This window comes from Rhinopithecus roxellana, chromosome 14, assembly GCF_007565055.1.
Source record: "Rhinopithecus roxellana isolate Shanxi Qingling chromosome 14, ASM756505v1, whole genome shotgun sequence".
In the NCBI taxonomy this organism is placed as follows: domain Eukaryota; kingdom Metazoa; phylum Chordata; class Mammalia; order Primates; family Cercopithecidae; genus Rhinopithecus; species Rhinopithecus roxellana.
Window position 1 is genome coordinate 104,502,337 of NC_044562.1, and position 21,084 is coordinate 104,523,420.

The 21,084-nt window shown below is 38.6% G+C and overlaps 1 protein-coding gene across 10 annotated transcripts in view; it reads left to right on the plus strand.

The window, feature by feature from the left end:
- The window catches only part of RBMS1 (RNA binding motif single stranded interacting protein 1), a 213,652-nt gene that overhangs the window by 187,150 nt on the left and 5,418 nt on the right, over positions 1-21,084 (plus strand). For 7 of the 10 annotated variants that reach the window (XM_010379099.2, XM_030916221.1, XM_030916223.1 and 4 more), the window contains 6 exons: positions 11,589-11,704; positions 13,622-13,671; positions 13,804-13,897; positions 16,378-16,425; positions 17,326-17,376; positions 20,052-20,162. In XM_010379099.2, the coding sequence (XP_010377401.1) occupies positions 11,589-11,704; positions 13,622-13,671; positions 13,804-13,897; positions 16,378-16,425; positions 17,326-17,376; positions 20,052-20,162 (470 nt within the window). The remainder of the gene's footprint in view (positions 1-11,588; positions 11,705-13,621; positions 13,672-13,803; positions 13,898-16,377; positions 16,426-17,325; positions 17,377-20,051; positions 20,163-21,084) is intronic. The other 3 variants (XM_010379101.2, XM_010379102.2, XM_010379104.2) reach the window with 3 other exon arrangements.

Below are 21,084 nucleotides of genomic sequence, written 5' to 3' on the forward strand. Positions count from 1 at the left end.
CTGTGTCTGTCTGCTATATGTATTTGGGACTGCAGACCCCTCACTCATTCATCAAATGCGTCCTCCTTTGACTTCTTTTGCACCTGTCTCTGTTTTCTTCCCATCTTATGTTAATCCTTCTCTTTTGTAAACTTGTTTCTTCTATTTGCTTTTAATTGTTAGTGTTGCCTTGAATTCCATTTTTGGCTCAGGATTCTGATAATTTCATCTACTCTCAAGGTTTTAACTACTACTTATATTCATAGTCACTGATTCTCGTTCATCTCTCATCCAGGATGAGTTTCAGACTGCCTGACCTCAGTTACCTTACATTCATCCTCTCCAGAACTACACTAGTCCCCCTTACCTCACTTTCCATCTAATTCTGCTCTTCCTCCTGTTTTCCTACTCTCAGTTAGTAGAAAGAGTATCCACCCGACACCCAAGCTAGAAACCCAGGACTGGACTCCCCTGCCTCCTCTGTCCTTTGTGTCTCACATACAAATAATCATTCAAGTCCCTAAATTTTTCTTCCTGATTATTTCTAGAATCTACCTTCTCCGTCCCTTTCTCCTACCACTGCCTAGTTTAATTTCTGATCATCTCTCATCTGCACCATTGCATCAGCCCTATTTCTTCTTACCTCTCTAAGATATTCTCCCTGACTGTAGCCAGAGAGACTTAGATAAAACATACACCTATGTGTCACTTGTTAAAAATCCACCACCTCTCAGTTAGAAGGAAAGATCGAGGATTCCTGGAATGGCATGGAAGGCCAAAGGTGACAGGAGCCCTTGCCTACTTCTGCAGTCCTGTCTCCCTCCATCCTCTGCCCTCCTGCTTACCCTCCTCCAACATTGATATTGGAAGGTACAATATCAATGTTGTACCCTCCAAATGTTATTTCCAAGACAGCGTGCTGCATCATTTTTCTTGGCTTTCTCTCTCATGGTTTCCAATGGCCCAGATCCCTTTGGTTCCCTTTAGCCTGGCTATCGCTTCCGCAGCCTTCAAGACTCTGTTTAGGGCTTGTCTCCTCCCTGCAAGGACCTCCTCTGACCCAGCTGGGTTATGCTCTGTCTGCAGATGATCACCTTGAGGACACCTCCCTGTAGTGTGGCATTTAACATGTTTACATGTGTCAGTCCAACTAAACTAGAAGCTCCTTGAAGGCAGAAACTCTATCTTCAGCTTTTTGTTTTCATGCCCACCACAACATTTGAGCCATACTATGCAAAAACAAATATTTGTTGGTTTTGAATAAATTTTACTGCACTATAACTTAATAGTTATACTATGTTCTTAACAAGCTAGACTGGGGGGGGGAAATTGAAATGTCTTCTGATCTGATTTGCAGCTAGCCGCTAGCACACTGCCTGCCAGAAAGGAGAAAGTTTCAAAATTTGGAAACCACATCACCTTGCTTTGAGGGGGAGGTAATGAAATTGTTAAAATGGGGAAAAAGAAAAAATGCCACATACACCTCGTCCATCTTTTCCCCCCTGGAATTTTAGTCATCTTATGCTTAGCCGGCATAATACATCTGTAATTCCACTTCCCAATCTGTATCCCAGATCAGCAAGTCTTCACTGATCCTTAGGTCCATGTCAGCTAAAAGTCCCACTTTCCAGCTTCTGCCTAAGCATACCCAAGGGTTAAAGTTGAGGTTTCACTTAGTGTCAGGTACAGGTCTTGAGAGGGAGCCTTTAACTGCTACCCTGGCCACCTGTTTGTGGGAGTCTCAAGTGGATTAGCCATATCAACAAGATTTATCCCAAATATTCAGACTGGGAGAGCAGACACTGGCACTCATCTCTAAATGGAGGAGGAGTCTCTAAAGTGAGCACCTGCCACAGAATCCACAAGAATTAGAACAGAGTGCCCCATTTGCCAAAGCACAGATTTTCTCCACTTTTTCTATGCAAAAATATGTACACACTAAAGTTAATAGATTCAGTGACTTGAACCTAATTAAATAACATAAAAAACAGGTCAGACCCAATCCTGAAAGGAAGCACAGAGGCTATATAGAATATTTATCCCAGTTTTTCATGTGAGAGACAACCAAGAAGCATTGAGGTGTTTCGAAGTTAGATTCATTCCAGCCAAAAGTCATTGAAGTGAGCATTTTCACCAAGGCTGTGCGTGTATAACGAGTGTTTAGTATTTATTCTGCTGTAGCTCCACTGTTTTATCTTTAGCTAGATGACTGATGATTACCATTAGAAATTCACTTTAATTTTCTATATTCAGTTATGTTTCATTTCATAGAAAAACTAACTTGTATGTGCAGTTCCACAGGCTACACCTGAACTTATAATACTAAAACCTGAAAGCACACTGCATCTGTGGCTGTATCTGAAGTTGAACTGCTTCCATGCACAAATTTGGAACATAAAATATAAAACCTGGAAGTAATTATTTCAAGAAACTCAATCTAGTGGAAAAGCTTCCCTTTTTTTGTTGTTTTTTAAGTTAGTATTGTCTTCCCATCAACATCAGTAGAGTTAAAAAAAAATGGAAAGAGAAAATAATGTTTCTAACTTCAGCCCAAGTAAAGACAAAGGAGAAATTTTGTACGTGGCAGCCTTCTGTAAACCCTACCCTGTCAGCCTCCGGCATTGAGCACCTGTGCCCAGCTGGTGTTTTCTTGCTTCTACTGTGTCAGCCTTTGCATGAGCAGGGCCCCACACATTAGTCCCTTGAAGGGACTATTCCACCTACTTGTGACCACCTATTCATCCACCTACTTGTGACCTCTTTGCTTTCTTAACTCATTCTTGTGTGCAACAAGGAACGTTTGAGAAGGAAAAACATGTAGGCCACTTTTGTTTTGATGGTGTATCAGTCTAAGATAAGATCTTCCATGTTGAAGGAATGGTTTGCTAAATTAATAACAACAAAAGATCTTCAGTTCCTCGAGTAAAGTAGATCTCAGGTTGTCACAGATCAAGATTAGACGTTCTCTTTTTTTCTCTAAAGAACTTCATGGTTTTGTCATTGGTGTTTTCTTTGAAGGGTGTTTGCAGACTACTGGTCACATCCATTCAAGGGAAACAAAAGCCCTAGATTTCTAAACCACATGTAAATGACCGTAGGATCCTCTTCACCTTTAGCTAGTAGAAAGTAGTTTCTTCCAAGCTGTGCCAAGTTGCAAATGAAACACAAGAAACAGATGAGTTCCTTCTACATTGAGAGCATTACTGCAGGGGTACAGTTTTTCAGTCAAGCTGTTCTCTTTGTTCTAAATTAGCACTTAATTTTGTGCCATTTTGAATGTGTAATGATCTTTTAGCATATAAGTCTTGGTTGACAATTAGATTACATGTTCTTTGAGGGCAGGAGCCATGTTTTCTTTTTAATTTTGTGCTGGACTCAGGGAGCTTTTGCATCATCCTACCACCAGAAGTTACCAACACGTTTCTAAGAGCATTTTTCATGCAGAGCTCCTCCCGAGAATCATTGCTATGTTGAGGGCCTTTTTGGATACCACCTTTTTGCACAGGAGGTTAAATTGCCTTTAGGCATGAATTTTAAATGTATAATGCCAACTTGGAAGCACACTGTCATAGTGAATTCAGCTTTTCCCAAAAAGCAAGTACTCAGTAGACTTGAAAACGCACAAAGAATGTGAAAGAGTTTTCAACTTCTTTGGATGGATTTATTTTTTCTTTTCTTCCTTTCTTTTTTTTTTTTTTTTTGTTTACATGGTGACTTCAGAATTCTTTTGAATACTAGTTTGTGTATTAGATACCGTTCTTTCTTCATATCCCCTGAATGGATACTCCATAGCATCAGTTTCTCTGTGGAGGGCATATGATTATTATCATGAGAACCAGATAAAAAACAAAAATATTGTCAGGCAGGGGTCAGTTGAATGAGCCTCCACTTGAATGTTTGCATAATGTAGTCTCATTGCTAGGTAGATATAACATTTTATAAATACAGTCAGAAGACGGTTTATTTGATGATGCAAGTTGTTTAGCTGGCATAAGCAGAATTATCTAAGATGATTCCTGTCAGAGTACTTGGATTTTTGCATGGCTGGCAGTTTGCCCATGACATTGGAGCCAAGTACGGAAAAGAAACCCACATTAGACACAATTCCCGAAAGATACTTTCTTAAAATGAACAAACTGAACAATGAACTCATCCTAGCTGTGACACTCTTAAGGAAGTCTCTAGATGGCTAAGCAGGAGGAAGGCAGCTATGCACATGAGCTGTCACTTATATACTGCCTGCCCTCATGCCAACATATTCTTTCCATACCCGGGTGGCATGGCTGGGTCCCCTATGCCAGCCGTGTCCCACTCTGGCCTGGGGCATGGCACGTAATATAGCACATGGTTACAGTTTTGTAAAAATCTAATGTACCACATCACAATTTCTAGTGCGGTCTGCTTTCTGTAATGCTCTTTTAAAATCTTGTGCTTTTGTGTCTGATGTCACCATATTTTAAAAGAGGCTTTATCTTTTCTTATAGCAGATGTTTCTTTGAATGCATATTATAGTTTGTTGGGGTAAAAAAAAATAATTGCTTATGTGGCTTTTCCTTCTGTCTTTCCCCACCCAGTCCTGCATTTTTTCGTGAAATATTGGAGGTGGCTTGTTTGTAGTAAGTCAGATTTACTTGGAAGGTCCCCAACCAGGGTAAAAGAACCCATGGCTTCTTCGTGACACAGTCTAGGTGAATTCCATAGAGGTTTTCAACAACCACTTAATACTTGCTTGATAAAAAATTCCATTATGCAGAAATACTATGGTGGCAGTTTTCTAACACAATGAATGTTAGAAACAGAGATGGGAAGTTTTAGTTATCTAGAACCAGTGTCCAAATTAGGAGACATGCCTCAGGCAAAAACACTGAAACACATGATCATGATTCAGTGGTTTGTCTAAAAATGCTCTCCTAGGACCTTCCTGGAAGAGAGTACAGTCTTTGAGAAGACTAGTGCGTATGGCATGTGAGCTGGAACCATCCTAGAGCTGAGAACAGCTCTAGCGCCCTGACTCCCTGGACAAATGCCTCTCCCCCACCACCACCACCACCTCTCAAAGACAAAGGCTAACAGTGTGTTCAGTGCTGCAGGAGACAGTATGATTTCCCATCTCTCTTTCGGAACCTCTCCATGACATTAATGGAGTGTGAATAAGTCCCTGTGTGCTAAGGGCAGGGAGTGCCTGTTAGATTCTCAGTGTTGCACTGTTATCATTCTGCCACATCGCTCACAGCTTCATCTTGTCACAGAGGAGCCCCAGTGAAGTGCATATGTGTCTGCTGGCGGACTCCCTCCAAAGACTTCAGCTTGTTTTACATCTGCTTTCTGTGTTACTCTGACTTTTCCAATTGGTTATGTGTCCAGTGGGGCTTGAAAACCACTCTTGCCCACATTTCATAACTCTGTGTGTATAGTGATATTATGAGGGCATTGTTGTATGCCAGGTAGCAGAAAAGATAATGTTTAGAGGGAAAATTATGACTCTAGTAAAAGGCCTGGAGATTTTTCAGAGGTTTTTATTGCCCATTTTGTTCCCTTAATATTTCTCTTAAGCATTGTTACCCTTTTAAAACAGAAAATTTTGGTAGCTCTAGGACAAAAGAAATACTTGAAGACATTTGCAATGTCCCTGGTACCTTCAGGATGCAGTCATATCTCCCTCACCCAGTACATACAACAGAACTGGATCTGAATTCACACAGCATCATGAGCTATACCTTTCAAGGGCTATACTCTTAAGAAGAATTGTCGTGACAGCAAAAGCACTGGAACAGGCCTGAGTGGCCAGTGGGGCAAGGGCAGTCTTGCAGATCCAGAATTCAAATTAATTCCTACTGAGGAGGAGCAGGCTAGTTTTTAAAAAGTGACAGGGGCCCACAACCTGAGATATACCGGTGTTCTAGCCCCACACCAGCCTTATGGTGAGGCTGCCTTCTAACAATTATCACCATCGATCACACCCAGCCTACAGCCAGCCTCACAAATCAGCGTTTTACACCCTTTCACTATCAGGTTCTGCCAGTGAGGAATAAATAGTGGAGTAAGATTTTATTAAAGCACAGGGCTCTTGGGTAGAAGTTGTAGGTGTTATTGTGTAACAGTTTTCTAAAAGGCATTCACCAGTAACTTTATCCTTAACTATAACTTCAACATTTCTTCATTCTGTGAGAAGCCAAGGCAGCACCTCTAGCCAGCTCCTTAAGTCTCTCAGAATCAAATCCCATGGATAACAAGCCAGTCCCCAAGTGTTTAGACCTTCTGAACCAGAAGTGTCCCTCGCCTGAGAATTTTTCTTAATTCGAAAACAAGAGGAGGAGCCATAATTCAAAACTTTGAGCTCCCCCTGTTGCCACAGTAGTACGAACACTAGCTTTTCTAAGCACTTGTTATGTTAACTATAACAATCTTTTGAAATGGGCACTATTATCATCCCCATTTTAGAGATTATGAGACCAGAGACATTGAATAACTTTTCTAGAGTCACTAGCTAGTGAATACAAAAGCAGAATTTTTAACCCGTGGAGACTAATTATGAGCCAGTTAGAATACTGACTAGAATACCACCGTACAGTACACCTACTGCTATAGCAGTTGACACTGGAATTAAAAAAGATGAAGATCCACACACAGATGTTCCTGCAGTGTTTGTTACAATAATAAACTATGCAAATAAAATACTGTGTCATCATTAAACAGGGTAGGGAAGGACCCACAACATAAATGGTAGAAGGAAAGGACCTATCATTGCAAATGTGAAAAATAAATGGCTCTACATAGACTTAGAAAAGTAGTAAATACAGAAAATTAAAATGTTTGTTGGAGTCATGGGAGGTATGGAGTTTTTCTTTCGTATTTAACATGACTTTAATATTGTGAAATCATTGTTTTACTGATACACAACTCTTCGTTGATGGGTTGGGAAGTAAGGTGAAGGAGAATTTCAATAAGAAGAAAACTCAAACCCAGCAGGAGCAAAGCATGACTATATATAATCAGGTAACATGATTGTAACATGACGATATTACCAGTGTTACTCTCTCCTCAAACTGGGTTGAAGATAGAAACACTACCTAAGGCACAGGGGAGGAGGAGAAACCAAAACAGCCATGGGAGGAATAATGTCCACAGAGAAAAGCTGTAGCTCTTCCTACTGGTTGAGTAGGTCAACAGAATTCAGTTAGAAAAGGAGAGGGCTAAAACAGGAAACGATGTTGTGCCCATAAAAAATAGATAATATTTATTGGATCCTTGTTGAAATGTTTTAAAAGCAGCAGCTAGTTCCTTGCATTTTGTGAGTTGAGGAATGTTGAAAGTAGCCAACATTATCAGAAAGGAAGCTAATTACAGTTGCTGAGTGAACTAGTTTTCTACAATGGATGGAGAAGCTTCTATCAAGGGCAGTTTACATTTTACAGTTTTTTGATTAGGATAAAATACAGCATAACTAGAAAGATGGAAGTTTGGAAGTGGCAGTTTCTTCAGCTGTTAACTGCTGTCAGCATCTGACAGGGAAAAGCATGGAGAAGACCTTCATTAGAACCTGCTGAGGAAAAGATCCGTTCTGTTACAAACTCTAGAGAGCTCCAAGTCCTTCCAAGCTGTCTGATAAGTGAGGAGGACTTGCAGATCTCATCGTGAGCTACAGTGCTTACTCAAAGCTGGCATTCTACAAGTGATTTTTTAGTACAAATATCTAGGAAAGACATTGGAGCGCAAATCACTGTAGAGTTAAGTTTCAGAAGACCGGTAAGGAAAATACTCGGTGGAGATGGGCAGCAAGTCAGCCTGAGCCTTATGCATGGAGCTCACAGTCTCTCGGGAAGGATTGTTAGTACCACAAAATCAAGCTTGTGTAAGAGACCATCCCACTCTCAAAGCTCTGTTGAAAGCACTTTGGAGAATCCAGTAACATGATTACCTTAGATGGCTCTTAAGAGATGCCAGAAAATATTAGATCAGTGTTTGCATTGCAGTGTTGCCTGGGACCTTTAACAAATGCTCAAGGTAACACTGCAGTTGTCAAGCTGTTGGAGATGCATGTTCCTGTTGGTTCTGATGAACAGGAAGATAACTCTTTAGTTTTGGGTAATGAGAATGAGAATCCCTTTACAAACCTAAAAGATCACAACTAATTAAGGGGAAATTTAACCTAGAGTGCTCTGCATATTTGGCAAAATCAGTTGATTTAAGGGTAGGTTATATAATTTTTATAGTACTTTAATACAGGAATACATCTTAAATCACAAAACATTTGTCAGAGTTCTTTGTAATCACTGCTTTGCAGAATAAGGTGAAAAGTTGCTAATCTGGAAAAGTAACCATGCATATAGAAGATTGACAGTTACATATCAATTTTTATGTTAATTTGGCCAAACTTACCTATCACTGAAAGTCATATGACTAGTATTTATGGCGCTTTGTTTTCTGCATGTCGGTCTTCCAGTATCTCTCCCTTGTAAAAAACAACTGGAGTTCAGTTGAAAGGTCCGCTCTATAGAACAAGCTACCATCATGTAGGATCTCCTGATTCTTCAACCTGGAACCTGTATATTTGGTTCCATAAGGCAAACTAGGGACTACTGCTGGTTTGGTAGAAGCCACAGGAGATGCTGGCCAAATGAGGATCTCTCATTTTGTAACAAGCTCACACACACTTAAAAATAAGTGGGTCATGACATCTGTGTGTTTTGTTTTTCCTACCCAAAATTCTAACGGAGATCACCTAACCCTTGCTCAACATCGTGGTAAGACCACATATCAATTACAATAAATCAGGCCCTTTTGTCACCTAAACTACCTAAAAATTTATTAAATCTTCATGTAATTTGCTTTCCTAGGGCACATGAACAATCTTTGTAATGAATAAAACATTAAGAACTTACAGGGAGAAGCTGTTTCTAATAATGTCATTCAAGTAAATAGAACAGCAGTTGTCAAAGAAGTACAGTCAAAGCAGTTGTACAAAGAAGTACAAAGAAAGTACTTTCTGCATCAAAAGTATTTTGCTTCTGGGTAGCATTTTTATTGAAAACAAATACCTCTAAAAACAATGCTGTGTTCCATAAATGACTAAATGGGTTTTCATGAGATTAGATACACTCTCTTCTCCATTAAGCTGCAAGCCCCAAGGAGGCAAGGACCCTATTTTATCTACCACTGTATCCCCAACTCTTGTGTACTTGGCACATAGTGGACACTGAGTTAAAATTTTGGTGGTTAAATAGACTAAAGAGAATTTAAAAGAGTTAGAATTTTATATTGCTTCACATGGAATATTGGGGTACTCCCATTTCCCTAAAACAAGCAACCAGCAACTGTCTCAGAAATGTGTCATTTTTACTGGCTGTAATTCTTAAAAAGCTTGTTTTCCTAAGATACGGAATGCCTGCCAGTATACAAACTGTTGTAACTGCTTCCCTTTTTGCTTTTGGAAGGGAAAAAATAGCTTAATGACAGCATAGAATCATGTAGTAAATATAATTTGTTTTTTGAAAGATGCAGCTATATCCTCTTCCATTTGTTTATTTTAAATGATCTATTTGCAAACATGTCATCGCTCCCTTGATGTTTACCTCATTGTTATGCATTTTTAGCAGGCTTTATTGTCACCTGAGATTTATTTTTCTTTGACAGGCCAGAGTCTAGATGAAGGAAAATGTGTTAGAAACACCTTATCCACAGATAGGGACACTTGGTCATTCAGCGCATGTTGAGGTTAGGTGGGCACCAGGGTTTGGCTGCTTACCTGCTTTTATTCACACCTGCCTGTTTAGGTGGCCTGCACTGAACTTCTAAAATGAGTCCAGCCTGAAAGAAATTATGCTAATGAAGAAGAACAGCCAGTTGGGATCACTTGCTGAGCCAAGTAACTTCTTTAAAAAAAAAAAAAAAAAAAAAGTTAAATTTCAGTCTAGGACGTAGTTTTCATAAACCCTCTAGATAAAAGCACCTCTTTTCAGAGAAGACCCACTATGTGCCAGCACCACCGAATTTGTTATCTTCTCTCTTGCTCTATGAGATTATGTGGAGTCAACATCTTACAACCTCAAATGTCAGTGGATTAACCTCTCTAGATCTGGGCCAAGTACAGATAGTCTCACCAAACACCTAAGATTTTTGTTCCTGACTCTTCATACCCATTGCCCAGTTGTCATTCAGAAGTGAGTTGGCATTCCAACCCATCCCTCCAGAGTGGTTCACACCAGGGAAAAAAGAAGGGAGTGCTAGGCAGCAGCCCAGACAGTTCACCAAGAAGGAGTTACAGTTGGGCTTTTTGTTTGGTTTTGTTTTGTTTTTTTGGCAGAGAAGTGTTGAAAGACACTACTGCTTCCACCCTATCATTAGTGGGTGGGTAATCGTGAAATAAAATAAGAGATGAATTAGGATAATAAGAGGCACAGGAGAAAGGAGTAAATTTTCCACAAGTAATATTTTTCTCTTCATGGTTATTTAACTTTGAAACAGAACTTGAAAGTAGTAATCATGGTTCTACAGTAGACAAAGGACAGAATGTGGGAACCAGACAGGAAGGTGTGATTGCCTTTATTACATTAACTAGAAACACGGAAAAATGCCCAACTTTCGGGAATACACTGCTATTTCCATTGCAGAAAAGCAAAGAAAAGGAAAAGTCACTGGTACCCTATTATGCTGTCTGTAGACTTTTTTTTTTTTTTTTTAACTCTAATGAGTATATATCCTTGAAAATAGCCTCTACATCTTCTGCTTTTCTGTGTTGGCCTCACGGATTCTGTAAGAAGGATTTATATAAATATATAGATATATAGTAATATATAATTATATTGTAAGTGATATAGTAACATATACATATCTATCTATAGTGATATATAGTAAAGCAATACCCATTTGTATGATTAAAGACCACCTTTAAATAGGGTGGACAAGTATTTTTAGCTTTCTCACAATAGTCGTCTTCACTGACATATCCCAAAAATGAACATATGAGACCTATTTCTATTCATTCATTGATGCAACCAAGATGTAATAAGCAACTACAAAGTCCACACACTTAGGCACTGGGGATACAGTGATAGACAAAACAGTGTTACTGCCCCCATGGGGCTTATCATCTAGAAGGGGAAACAAGACACCAGACAAGTCACCATACTCAACAATTGTTACAAATTGTGAATGAAACTATGTGTGTGAGCAGTGTAGAGGCGGCTTGTTTTCTACTGGGAGAAGTGAAGCGTCCCTCTTAGGAATTATAATGGGAAGCTAAGGGACCATTTTAAGTTGGGAGAGGAGGGGAGGATGGCACAATCCTATTTACATTTGCAGATTATTTTGGTGACGGTCCAAAGGTGGAACTGGAGAGGGACCCAAAACCAAAAGAAATGTGTCTGCTCTTAAGCATGAAAGTGATTTGAAAGATTCCTTTGCTTCCTCAGAATAGTTCTTTAAATGTTCAGAAATAATAACTAGTATGTTTTTCTGCACTATGTTTTTCACCGTGGACAGTTTTACAAAGGTCTGAGTGAACTACTTTTGCCTTATAGCATGAACACTATTCCTATTTTTGTAATACATTTTGTCATCCACATACACATATCATTGTGGTTTCATTTTATTTTTCTCTGTTTACTTAGCCCCCACAGAACCTTTATTGTGTAAGTTTGCTGATGGAGGACAGAAAAAGAGACAGAACCCAAACAAATACATCCCTAATGGAAGACCATGGCATAGAGAAGGAGAGGTGAGACTTGTAAGTCCTTTCTTGAAACTTTAGTGGGGGGTGTGTGATCTTGAATGCCCACATGGAAAGTAACACAAAAAGGCATCTTGACTTGGCTGCACACTTCTGAAATAGGTGCCAGCATTAAATCTTCCTTTTGGTACATTATAATTCAAATGATGTCAAATTAAAATTCTTTTCATTATATATGGTGATAACAGAGTGATTCTCCAGATGGACCAATAGGTGGTGGAAACAGCTGTGTTTATCAGCTAGCTACACATGAAGTACAAGAGCATTCTAAATTGCTGTAAGAAAAACACAAGTGATTTGGGGGGTATTTTTGGTTTTTGGGTTTTTTTCAGAAACAGGGTCTCTAGGTTGGGCACGGTGACTCACACCTGTAATCCTAGCACATTGAAAGGCCAAGGCGGGCAGATCACCTGGGATCAGGAGTTAGAGATCAGCCTGGCCAATATGGCGAAACCCCCTCTCTACAAAAAACACAAGACTTAGCTCTGCATGGTGGTGCGTGCCTGTAATCCCAGCTACCCGGAAGGTGAGACAGGAGAATCGCTGGAATCTGGGAGACAGAGGCTGCCGTGTTCGGAGATAATGCTACTGCACTCACGCCTGGCAACAGAGTGAGACTCCATCTCAAAAAAAAAAAAAAAAAAAAAAAGGAAGAAACATGGTCTCCATTGCTCAGGCTGGAGTCCAATGGTGTGGTCATAGCTCACTGCAACCTCAAACTCCTGTGCTCAAGCAGTCCTCCCACCTCAGCTTCCTGGGTAGGTGGGACCACAGGGATATGCCACCACTCCTGGCTAATTTTTTAATTTTTTTTTTTTTTTTTGAGACAGAGTCTTGCTCTGTCACCAAGGCTGGATTGCAGTGTCACGGTCTTGGCTCACTGCAAGCTCCGCCTCCTGGGTTCACGCCATTCTCCTGCCTCAGCCTCCCGAGTAGCTGGGACTACAGGCACCTCCCACCACGCCTGGCTAATTTTTTGTATTTTTGGTAGAGACGGGGTTTCACCATTTTAGTCAGGATGGTCTCGGTCTCCTGGCCTCGTGATCCGCCCACCTTGGCCTCCCAAGGTGCTGGGATTACAGGTGTAAGCCACCGTGCTCAGCCTAATTTTTTAATTTTTTTTTAGAGATAGGATCTAACTATGTTGCCCAGGCTGGCATGGTTTTTTAGAGGGGTTTCTTACGTCATGGTTTCTTAGAGGGGTTTATATTTATAATATTTAGAAGTTATCCTAAATAATACTATGAATATGTATATATAAATAGTACATTTATCATTGAGTTGAGGTTTTTTTAACCTCTCTTTTGAATAGTTTTCTTTTTTAATTAAAACTCTCAATTTCCTAATAAAATGTTGGACTTCCATTTCCATCTATTGACTTTCCATGAATTATTATTTTAAAAACAATAATATATTGATCCAAGAATGTCTAGGGAAAATGTTCTAGAATCTCCACTGTCCAATAACAGCCACCAGCCACAGGTGGCTCTCTGAGCACTTGAAACGTAGCTAGTATGCTAGAGAGATCGATTTTTCATGTAGTTTTAAATAGCTGCATGTGGCTCATGACTATCATATGGGACAGTGCGGGTCCAGAGATTAATTATCATATTTATAGTTACTTTGACTAACAGAAACTCCCGATTTTAACAAATGCTATTAGACTCTTAAGTACAAATTCCACCCCCCACTTCTTTTAAGAGACAGGGGTCTCCTTCTGTTGCCCAGGCTGGAGTGCAGTGATGTAATCATAGCTAACTACAGCCTCGAACTCCTGGGCTTCAAGGGATCTTCCCACCTCAGCATCCCCAGCAGCTGAGACTACAGGTGCACACCACCACACCTGGCTAGAAATAGAATTTTTAATTCATGCCTTTCTAGATGAGTGTTCATATTTCTTTCTCTTTCCCATAGGCTGGAATGACACTTACTTACGACCCAACCACAGCTGCTATACAGAACGGGTATGTCATTAAGATAAATCCATAATGGCTTGAGGGAAAATGAAAATGTGAAGGTGGAAAATATTAGACATTTGTTCCATGAATTATTCTATTTAAAGGATTACTTAATAAAGGCTTTTGTGTTTGTTCTAGATTTTATCCTTCACCATACAGTATTGCTACAAACCGAATGATCACTCAAACTTCTATTACACCCTATATTGCATCTCCTGTATCTGCCTACCAGGTTTGTACCTTTAGGATTCGTCAGCAGTATAACCACTTGTGGACCATGAATCTCTGCTACATTTTTATGTGTCTTAAAATTTTGAGCATTTATGAAATTTGAGTCAAATATTATGCAGCTTGGATACCCAATTTAGTATGAGCTGCTTTGTATTTGGCAGGATGATTTATTATGTATAGGAGAATGTAAAGCAAAGGAAAATGGTTGTCAGTGGTCAGTCCTTGGAATCATAGCATTTTGGAATTGGAATGAACCCAAACACTTCCTTCACCAAGGAGCCCTGCTTTTGGACACCATGTTTCCCAAAAATGGAAACTTAAGATAATTGCCATTAGATGTAATACAAAGTAGGTGTGTACCCTTGCTTTTGTTATTCATCAGCAGGAACTGATAAAAGAACAAGTAAACATGGTAATACACAAAGATGTGTCTCTAGTAGGTAGCATTAAGTGAGCAATGCAGCTGACATTTGAGGCAAAAATATAAAAGCAAAAATGGGACTTCCTGTTTAGGTTATTGCATGGGAGGCTTTACCTTAAAAGAAATTCCCAACTTAGAAACAAAAACTCTTGAAGTGCCTTGTATTTCAAGATTTGATTTGATTTGAATGCAAAGGTAGCTCCTGTCTGCCATGAAGCCATGCATTTCTCCTCCTGTGTCAGAAAACCTCTAACAGGGTTACTGCCTGGGCCCAAGATAGGAACCTTATAATGGAGTTGAGTTGCAGACATGTGGGAACAGAGTTTCCTTTTGTTGACCGTCGGGGTCCTGTGTGACTAAATTTTTGTGTATTATTGATTTTTAAACAATTAGATATTGTAGTCCTAATTTCTGGGGTTAGGGGACTACAATATGTAATCTAATAGTTGTGTTATTTTAACTTCTATAAGCCTCAGTTTCCTCATCTTTAAAATGGGGATAATAATAGTTCCTATCTCATAGTCTTGAGAGAATTATAAAAACCAAATGAGACTGTATAAAGAGCCCAGCCGAGGACCTCGCATATCATTATCACTCAGTTAATGTTAGCTGTGATTATTATTAATATGCAGGATTAGGTGGCTGATAATAAGGGTATATTAGTTATACTTTTAAATAATGAATTGGCCAAAATAAGCAATGTCATGTAACTAATTCTGTCTAAAAACATAAAAATGGTTTTGAATAATGGAAGTAATTAGGTGCACTAAAACTGAAGGTTGACATTATCATGCACTAAAACTGAAGGTTGACATTATCATTCACAGTCTCCTAAGCTTCTAAGCTCTTACAGCCTCCTTTCCCTGAGTTATCACTCATTTTCTTTTCTTTATTCTCTCTGGATTATTATGTTACTTATGCTGATGCTTCATTCTGCTGGGTGTAGTATTGACTAATTTAATGCTGCTTTAGTTGTTTTGGATTTAGGATTCCTATCCTTTCCTTGACTGTATAAGACTCCGTGAGATTTGCTCTAGTGCACTTCCCTAATAAACAATTCCTGTGCCTGGCATGAAAAGGTAGTCTTTCTTAACTGTCTGAACTTGGAAACTTCTGTCATTTATATGTTACTAAAAATAGGGGCAAGTGTAAGTTATTCTTAGGCAAATGAAAGATTATAAGTATTAATTTGAATTTATGTTGCTATAGATATTACAGCTATTAACACATTTCTCCAACACCTCTTTTTCCCTCTTTAATATAAAACCAGTGTGCATTTTGGCCACAGAACCATTTTGTACAATAAAAATTAGGAGATCAGTGTCAGTAATAGATTTGATATAGCTAACTGGAAACAACATATTTCAAAGGCCTTATTTCCTCTCCTGGGCATTCTGCATTTCTCTAAGATACATAGGAATTTCATTGTATTGCCTGACACTCAGTGCCATAGCCTCTAAGACTGATTTTTAACTCCATAAATTCAGGGCCTAGTAGGGTCAGTGGATGAGCTTTAAGTCGTCTGTGACTCCTTAAGTTGTTTGCAAAATGTTGCTTGTGTATGTGCAATTAAGTGGGGAAAAATGTTCTATTTCCCTAATTAGGTTTTCAGAGGGCTCCATGACCCTAAAGAGGTTAAGAACCAATAGTAAAGAGTTTACAAAACATTATTATTCCCATTTTATAATTAGAAAATTGAGGAATAGAAATTGACAGCAGCTGATTTGCTGCTTAAGAAAGAAAATTAGATGTCATACCTCCTTAATCAGGTAATGCTATAAGCTATTAGATTATTAAGACCACTGAAGCATATAAAAAATGGGGGCATCTGGCCCAAATTAGGGTCTATAGGGAGTTGTTTGCCTTCCCATCATATACCCAGTGAGGGCCCTGCACTCGTGTTGGAGTGGGCCTTTCTCCACTAAACCACCATAAGCTTATGCAATTGGATTTGAGAAATTGGCAGCTGCAAGAAACCACCAACCCCAATGGGGAAAGGCTACAGTCCAGATAACTGAAATGTTAACAAGGCAGAAGCACTTAACTTTGGTCTGCCTTAGGTGGCAAAGGAAACCAGAGAAAACAAGTATCGGGGCTCTGCTATCAAGGTAAATCACAATACATTCTTCCCCCATGACTCTTCCCCATATCCTCTCTGTTGAACCTCTGAAGTTAACAATAGGGGATAAAATGCAGGAGGGTTTTGTTGTTAAGAATTGGAAACTGAAACTTACTATAAAATTACATAGACTCTGGAAAGCTCTGGGCATCAAGAAATGGGCTGATACGTTTTTCTTTTGAGTGGCAGACTACACATGCTTTCTTTCCTGCCACAAAACCTGACTCTCACATCTTTATTTCTCAATTCAGAGGGTCTACTGTGTGGATGCCCATTTGACTGTAGATGTCAAAATCTAGTTCTGAAGTTTAATTTCCTTAATATGAATTTCAGATTTTTATTTTCTGCACTAACTAGAAATTGTTGACCACAATACAAGATTTCTAAACCTAATGTCCTAGGTACCAAAGAGAAATTGAATTTTGTTATTTGTATTAAATAAGCACATACTTTAAGGGTTAACTTCTAATAAGATGTGCTGGAATTAATCGTCATTCATGTGTAATTCTAAAGCACCTAGTTCATACCTTGATTGTTAACACTTTTCACTCTTTATTTGAGTTGTTTCTGTGTTTATCTCCCTTGCATAAATAGTAAATTTCTTGGGGGTGGGGCCCATGTCTTTTTCGCCTTTTTCTCTTTGTTGCCTGATACTCAACAATTACTTCTTGAGTGGGCAAATAGAAATTGTTTCTAAATAATCATTTCATCCTATTCAGAGTGACCAGTTTGCCAAGAATTCTAACTGCCTTAATCTTTTTAATCATTGATAGTATTGTTTCCTTGTTTTCTTTCTGTAGCTTTTTAACATGATTAAAAAGAGTTCTAAAGAAATAGGTAAGCTTTACAATGAAAATCAATATTTATTTCAAAATCCTCCCTTTTCTAGGTGCAAAGTCCTTCTTGGATGCAACCTCAACCATATATTCTACAGCACCCTGTAAGTTTTTCATCTTAATGACTTTGTATTTTACAAGTAAGTTATGTGTATATTCTCTCTGGGTTAAAACCATTTGCCAAGGGTGGTATAGGATTTGGGAAATTTTAAACATGGAATACGAGAGTGTACAAATTCATTATAAAACTTCTTCTCATCCTTGTCATAAAATAACTTGGTAGAAGATATTAAGTTAAATTTTCTATAAGAACTTAAAATATATCATATTTGAGGCAGGGCACCATTTTCTTATTCATACCAGCTCTTTAGAGCTCACTCAATTGAGGGGCTACATTTTTAATAGTACTTGGGATAAAACTGCTCTCATTTTTTACATTCTGTTTAATGCAGATACAAAGTTCAAAACCAAGATAAGATTTTCATCAGTGTTACTTAGCCTTTCTATGGAGATTATAAATACTAAAGTGGTAGGACATTATTTGGTAAATAACAAATGTGATTTCTTAATCACGTGAGCATTCATATATGTCCCATTTTTTTATTGAGTGAGTTATACTTTACCTTATTATATAGTGTATTTCATGTGTTTTTCAAAGACATATAAGATCTAGTTTGTGGAATATCTAGTTTGTGGAAGAAGGGTTTGAAAATTGAAAAATACATATGGAGAACAAAGTTACAATAAGGCTAAGGATGTCCAACACAGTTACCTGCATGTTCACATGAGAAAATCACAAATTTGGCTCTAAGCTTTCTAGTAACTGATGCAAAATTGGAATCCTGGTAAGCAATATGGTTCACAATATGTGTAAAATAAAAACAGATTTGGTTGCTTAGAAGAAGAACTCTATTCTTGGCCTTATGTTCAGACAGCAATTTGTCTTGGGATACCTTTTAAAGTGGATACTGCAACGTAAGACCATGTGTATGAAATAGCAATCCAGGGATAACAGGTTCTGAATGAGAAATTGCTGAGATGACCTTTAAGAAGCAGATAAAGCATGTTTAGGTGATGACATAGGAGAGGCGCTTTCTGATATATGTATATGTTTTGTGTTATATATGCACATACATATAGATCTATACATGTGCACATACATAGACACATCTTCAAACCCACACTTATTATGTACATGTGTACATAATATACGTAATATACATGCACTGATCCACACATGCCCATAGCAATCTATGTCCCTGATACTCCATGCTACCCTATTTTGGAATCCTTGGAAATCAACCTACTTTGAATTTGAGGACTTCCTATTACAGATGGTGCCAATGAATGAGAAAAAAGAGCAGGAAGCTCCTCCACCATCTTCTAGGCTTCTGAGTCATTTCCGTGTTACCACATGCTTTTTGATGATGCATGTTAAAAAAAAAAAAATTCTAACAGAATGTATTAAGGACAAACATTATCTCTGACCCACATCTATATCTTTTTTCTTTTTGGCAACATTTGAGAAAAAGACTGCACGTATCTGAGCTTAACATCTTTGAGGAGACGTTAGGAATGTACGCAGAAGGTTGCTATCTGAGGATTCATTACCTTTCCCCACCCAGCTTTAAACTGCCTGATTTAAACCAGAATTAAAGTGCCTGTACACCTAACTGTGTCCTAGATTGTCTATCTAATTATCAATAAATAACAGTTGTATTTAAGGGATGCCAGGTACAGTGATACCAAAACATATGTTAGTAGTTACAGAGCATGTCAGAATACTCAGATAATGAGGTGATTGCAAAAGTCCAAAAATAAAGAGTTCATTAAATTTTGGTTTATACAATCAATGTAACCATTTAAAAAATGATAATAATGATAGTTTTTCCATAAGCTAGGTAAATGGTTAGAATAGAATGCTAAGTTAAGAGCACAAACCTAGGATATGAAATTGTTGATGCGCTCTGATTGAACCTGTACAGAAACACACAGAGGCTAGGATCTGGCAGTAGTACCCTGACATTGCTAACAGTGGTTGTATTAGACTGGCTGAGTTAGAAGTGATTTTTTTTCCTCCTATTTTCTTGAATATATTTAATGTGATTTTAATGACCAACATTTTTTCAAATGAAATAAAAGAATCTGGACTTAGATTATTATTCATATCTTAATTGTCTTCCCTCACAGGCACCAAAATGTAAGTTAAAGTTCTGAGAAACACTGAGTGAATGAAGAAATGTGCTCTCAATCCTAACAACCTGATATTGAACCAAACGATTATCTGGATAGAACATTGTTAAACAAAATACTGTACTGATCTTATTAAATATAATACATTGTTTTGTGACTGGAGAAAACATCAACTGCCTTTTTTTTCCAGTATTTTTTTTTTTAAGAAAGCATTTTGTAACCCTAGGCAGGCAGTGATAATCAGTTTGTTTTTCCTATGATAGCTCCTCCTGCTGGACTAGCTTGCTTCCAGTTACAGGAAGTGTTGGAAAGGGAGGGAAAGGAGGGACCAGTGGCTTTAATACAGGGATTGTTGTGAAGTGAATGCCAAAATATCATTTCCCCTAATGCTCTTACAAAACTCTCAGGAAGAGCAATTTAGAAGATTTTTAGGAAACTGTTTATGATGCCATTTGCAAGATTGAGGGAGGTTGTTTTTGCTTCACATTCTTAAACAAACCAAGGTATTTCCTTTGCAAAAGGTAATTACAGGATCTTGACTCTTGCCTCAGTTTGTCTAATTTTACTCTTGTGTCCAACTCCCCAGGGTGCCGTGTTAACTCCCTCAATGGAGCACACCATGTCACTACAGCCCGCATCGATGATCAGCCCTCTGGCCCAGCAGATGAGTCATCTGTCACTAGGCAGCACCGGAACAGTAGGTGGCAAATTAATATCATGTGTCTCTGTAAACAGAGGAGGGTAAATTAATGCGGCCTGTATCTTCCCTATCAAATGACAGGCTCTATGATAACAGATTATGTCTAATCTCCTCTCTTCCCTCCACATAACCTTCCATAAAGTAAATACTCAGCTATTTCTTGATTAATTGATGAACTGAAAGTCTATTCTCTGGGTATCTCTCCTTTACAAGAATATAGCACCCACACCTGGCCACATCTAGCCTTTTATGACTATTGTCATTTATGTAACTAGTACCACTGTCCCTGTGGCAGTGTCATGAAGCAAAAGACAAAGTAACAAAAGATGGTAAAAGGAGGAAATTATTTCTCGCTTATTTCTTCTTTTATGGAGTTTGGGAGCATTGAATCATGATCTTAATATTGAAATATTTCACCAAAGTCCAGGGGACTCCTTTGGGTAATGAGGTTGAGCTGGCACCAGATCAGCTTCCAGGTTTGATGCTTAGCATTTTGCTGGTAAGATGGCTAAAGGATTTTAATTTAGCCTGTATCCTGTAGTGGCGTAAAAGAACAAAGGGTGGTGCGTTTTCCCCTCATGTATTCAAACCCCGCAGCCATTTCTTGTGAAGGCTAAGCCAGGGCCACACATATCCAATGAGATTGACTAGAAATTTCTCCTGCCTTTGGGAAAGAATGATGGTCAGTGTCAGAAAAGCCGGGCTCTGCTGCCTAATGCAGTGACCTGTTAGAGGTCTAATAAGTCATTTACCCCTGTGGATGGGCTCCACCTGTAGAAACAATACTAGGTACTAGTTTAGGGGCTACTAGAAAATAATGAGGTCCTTTGAGGAGAGATCTTCTAAAATCACACATTAATGATACTGAATTCTTGAGAGTGACAAACTTTTTTATCTTCCCCCATGATAAACTTTTTTA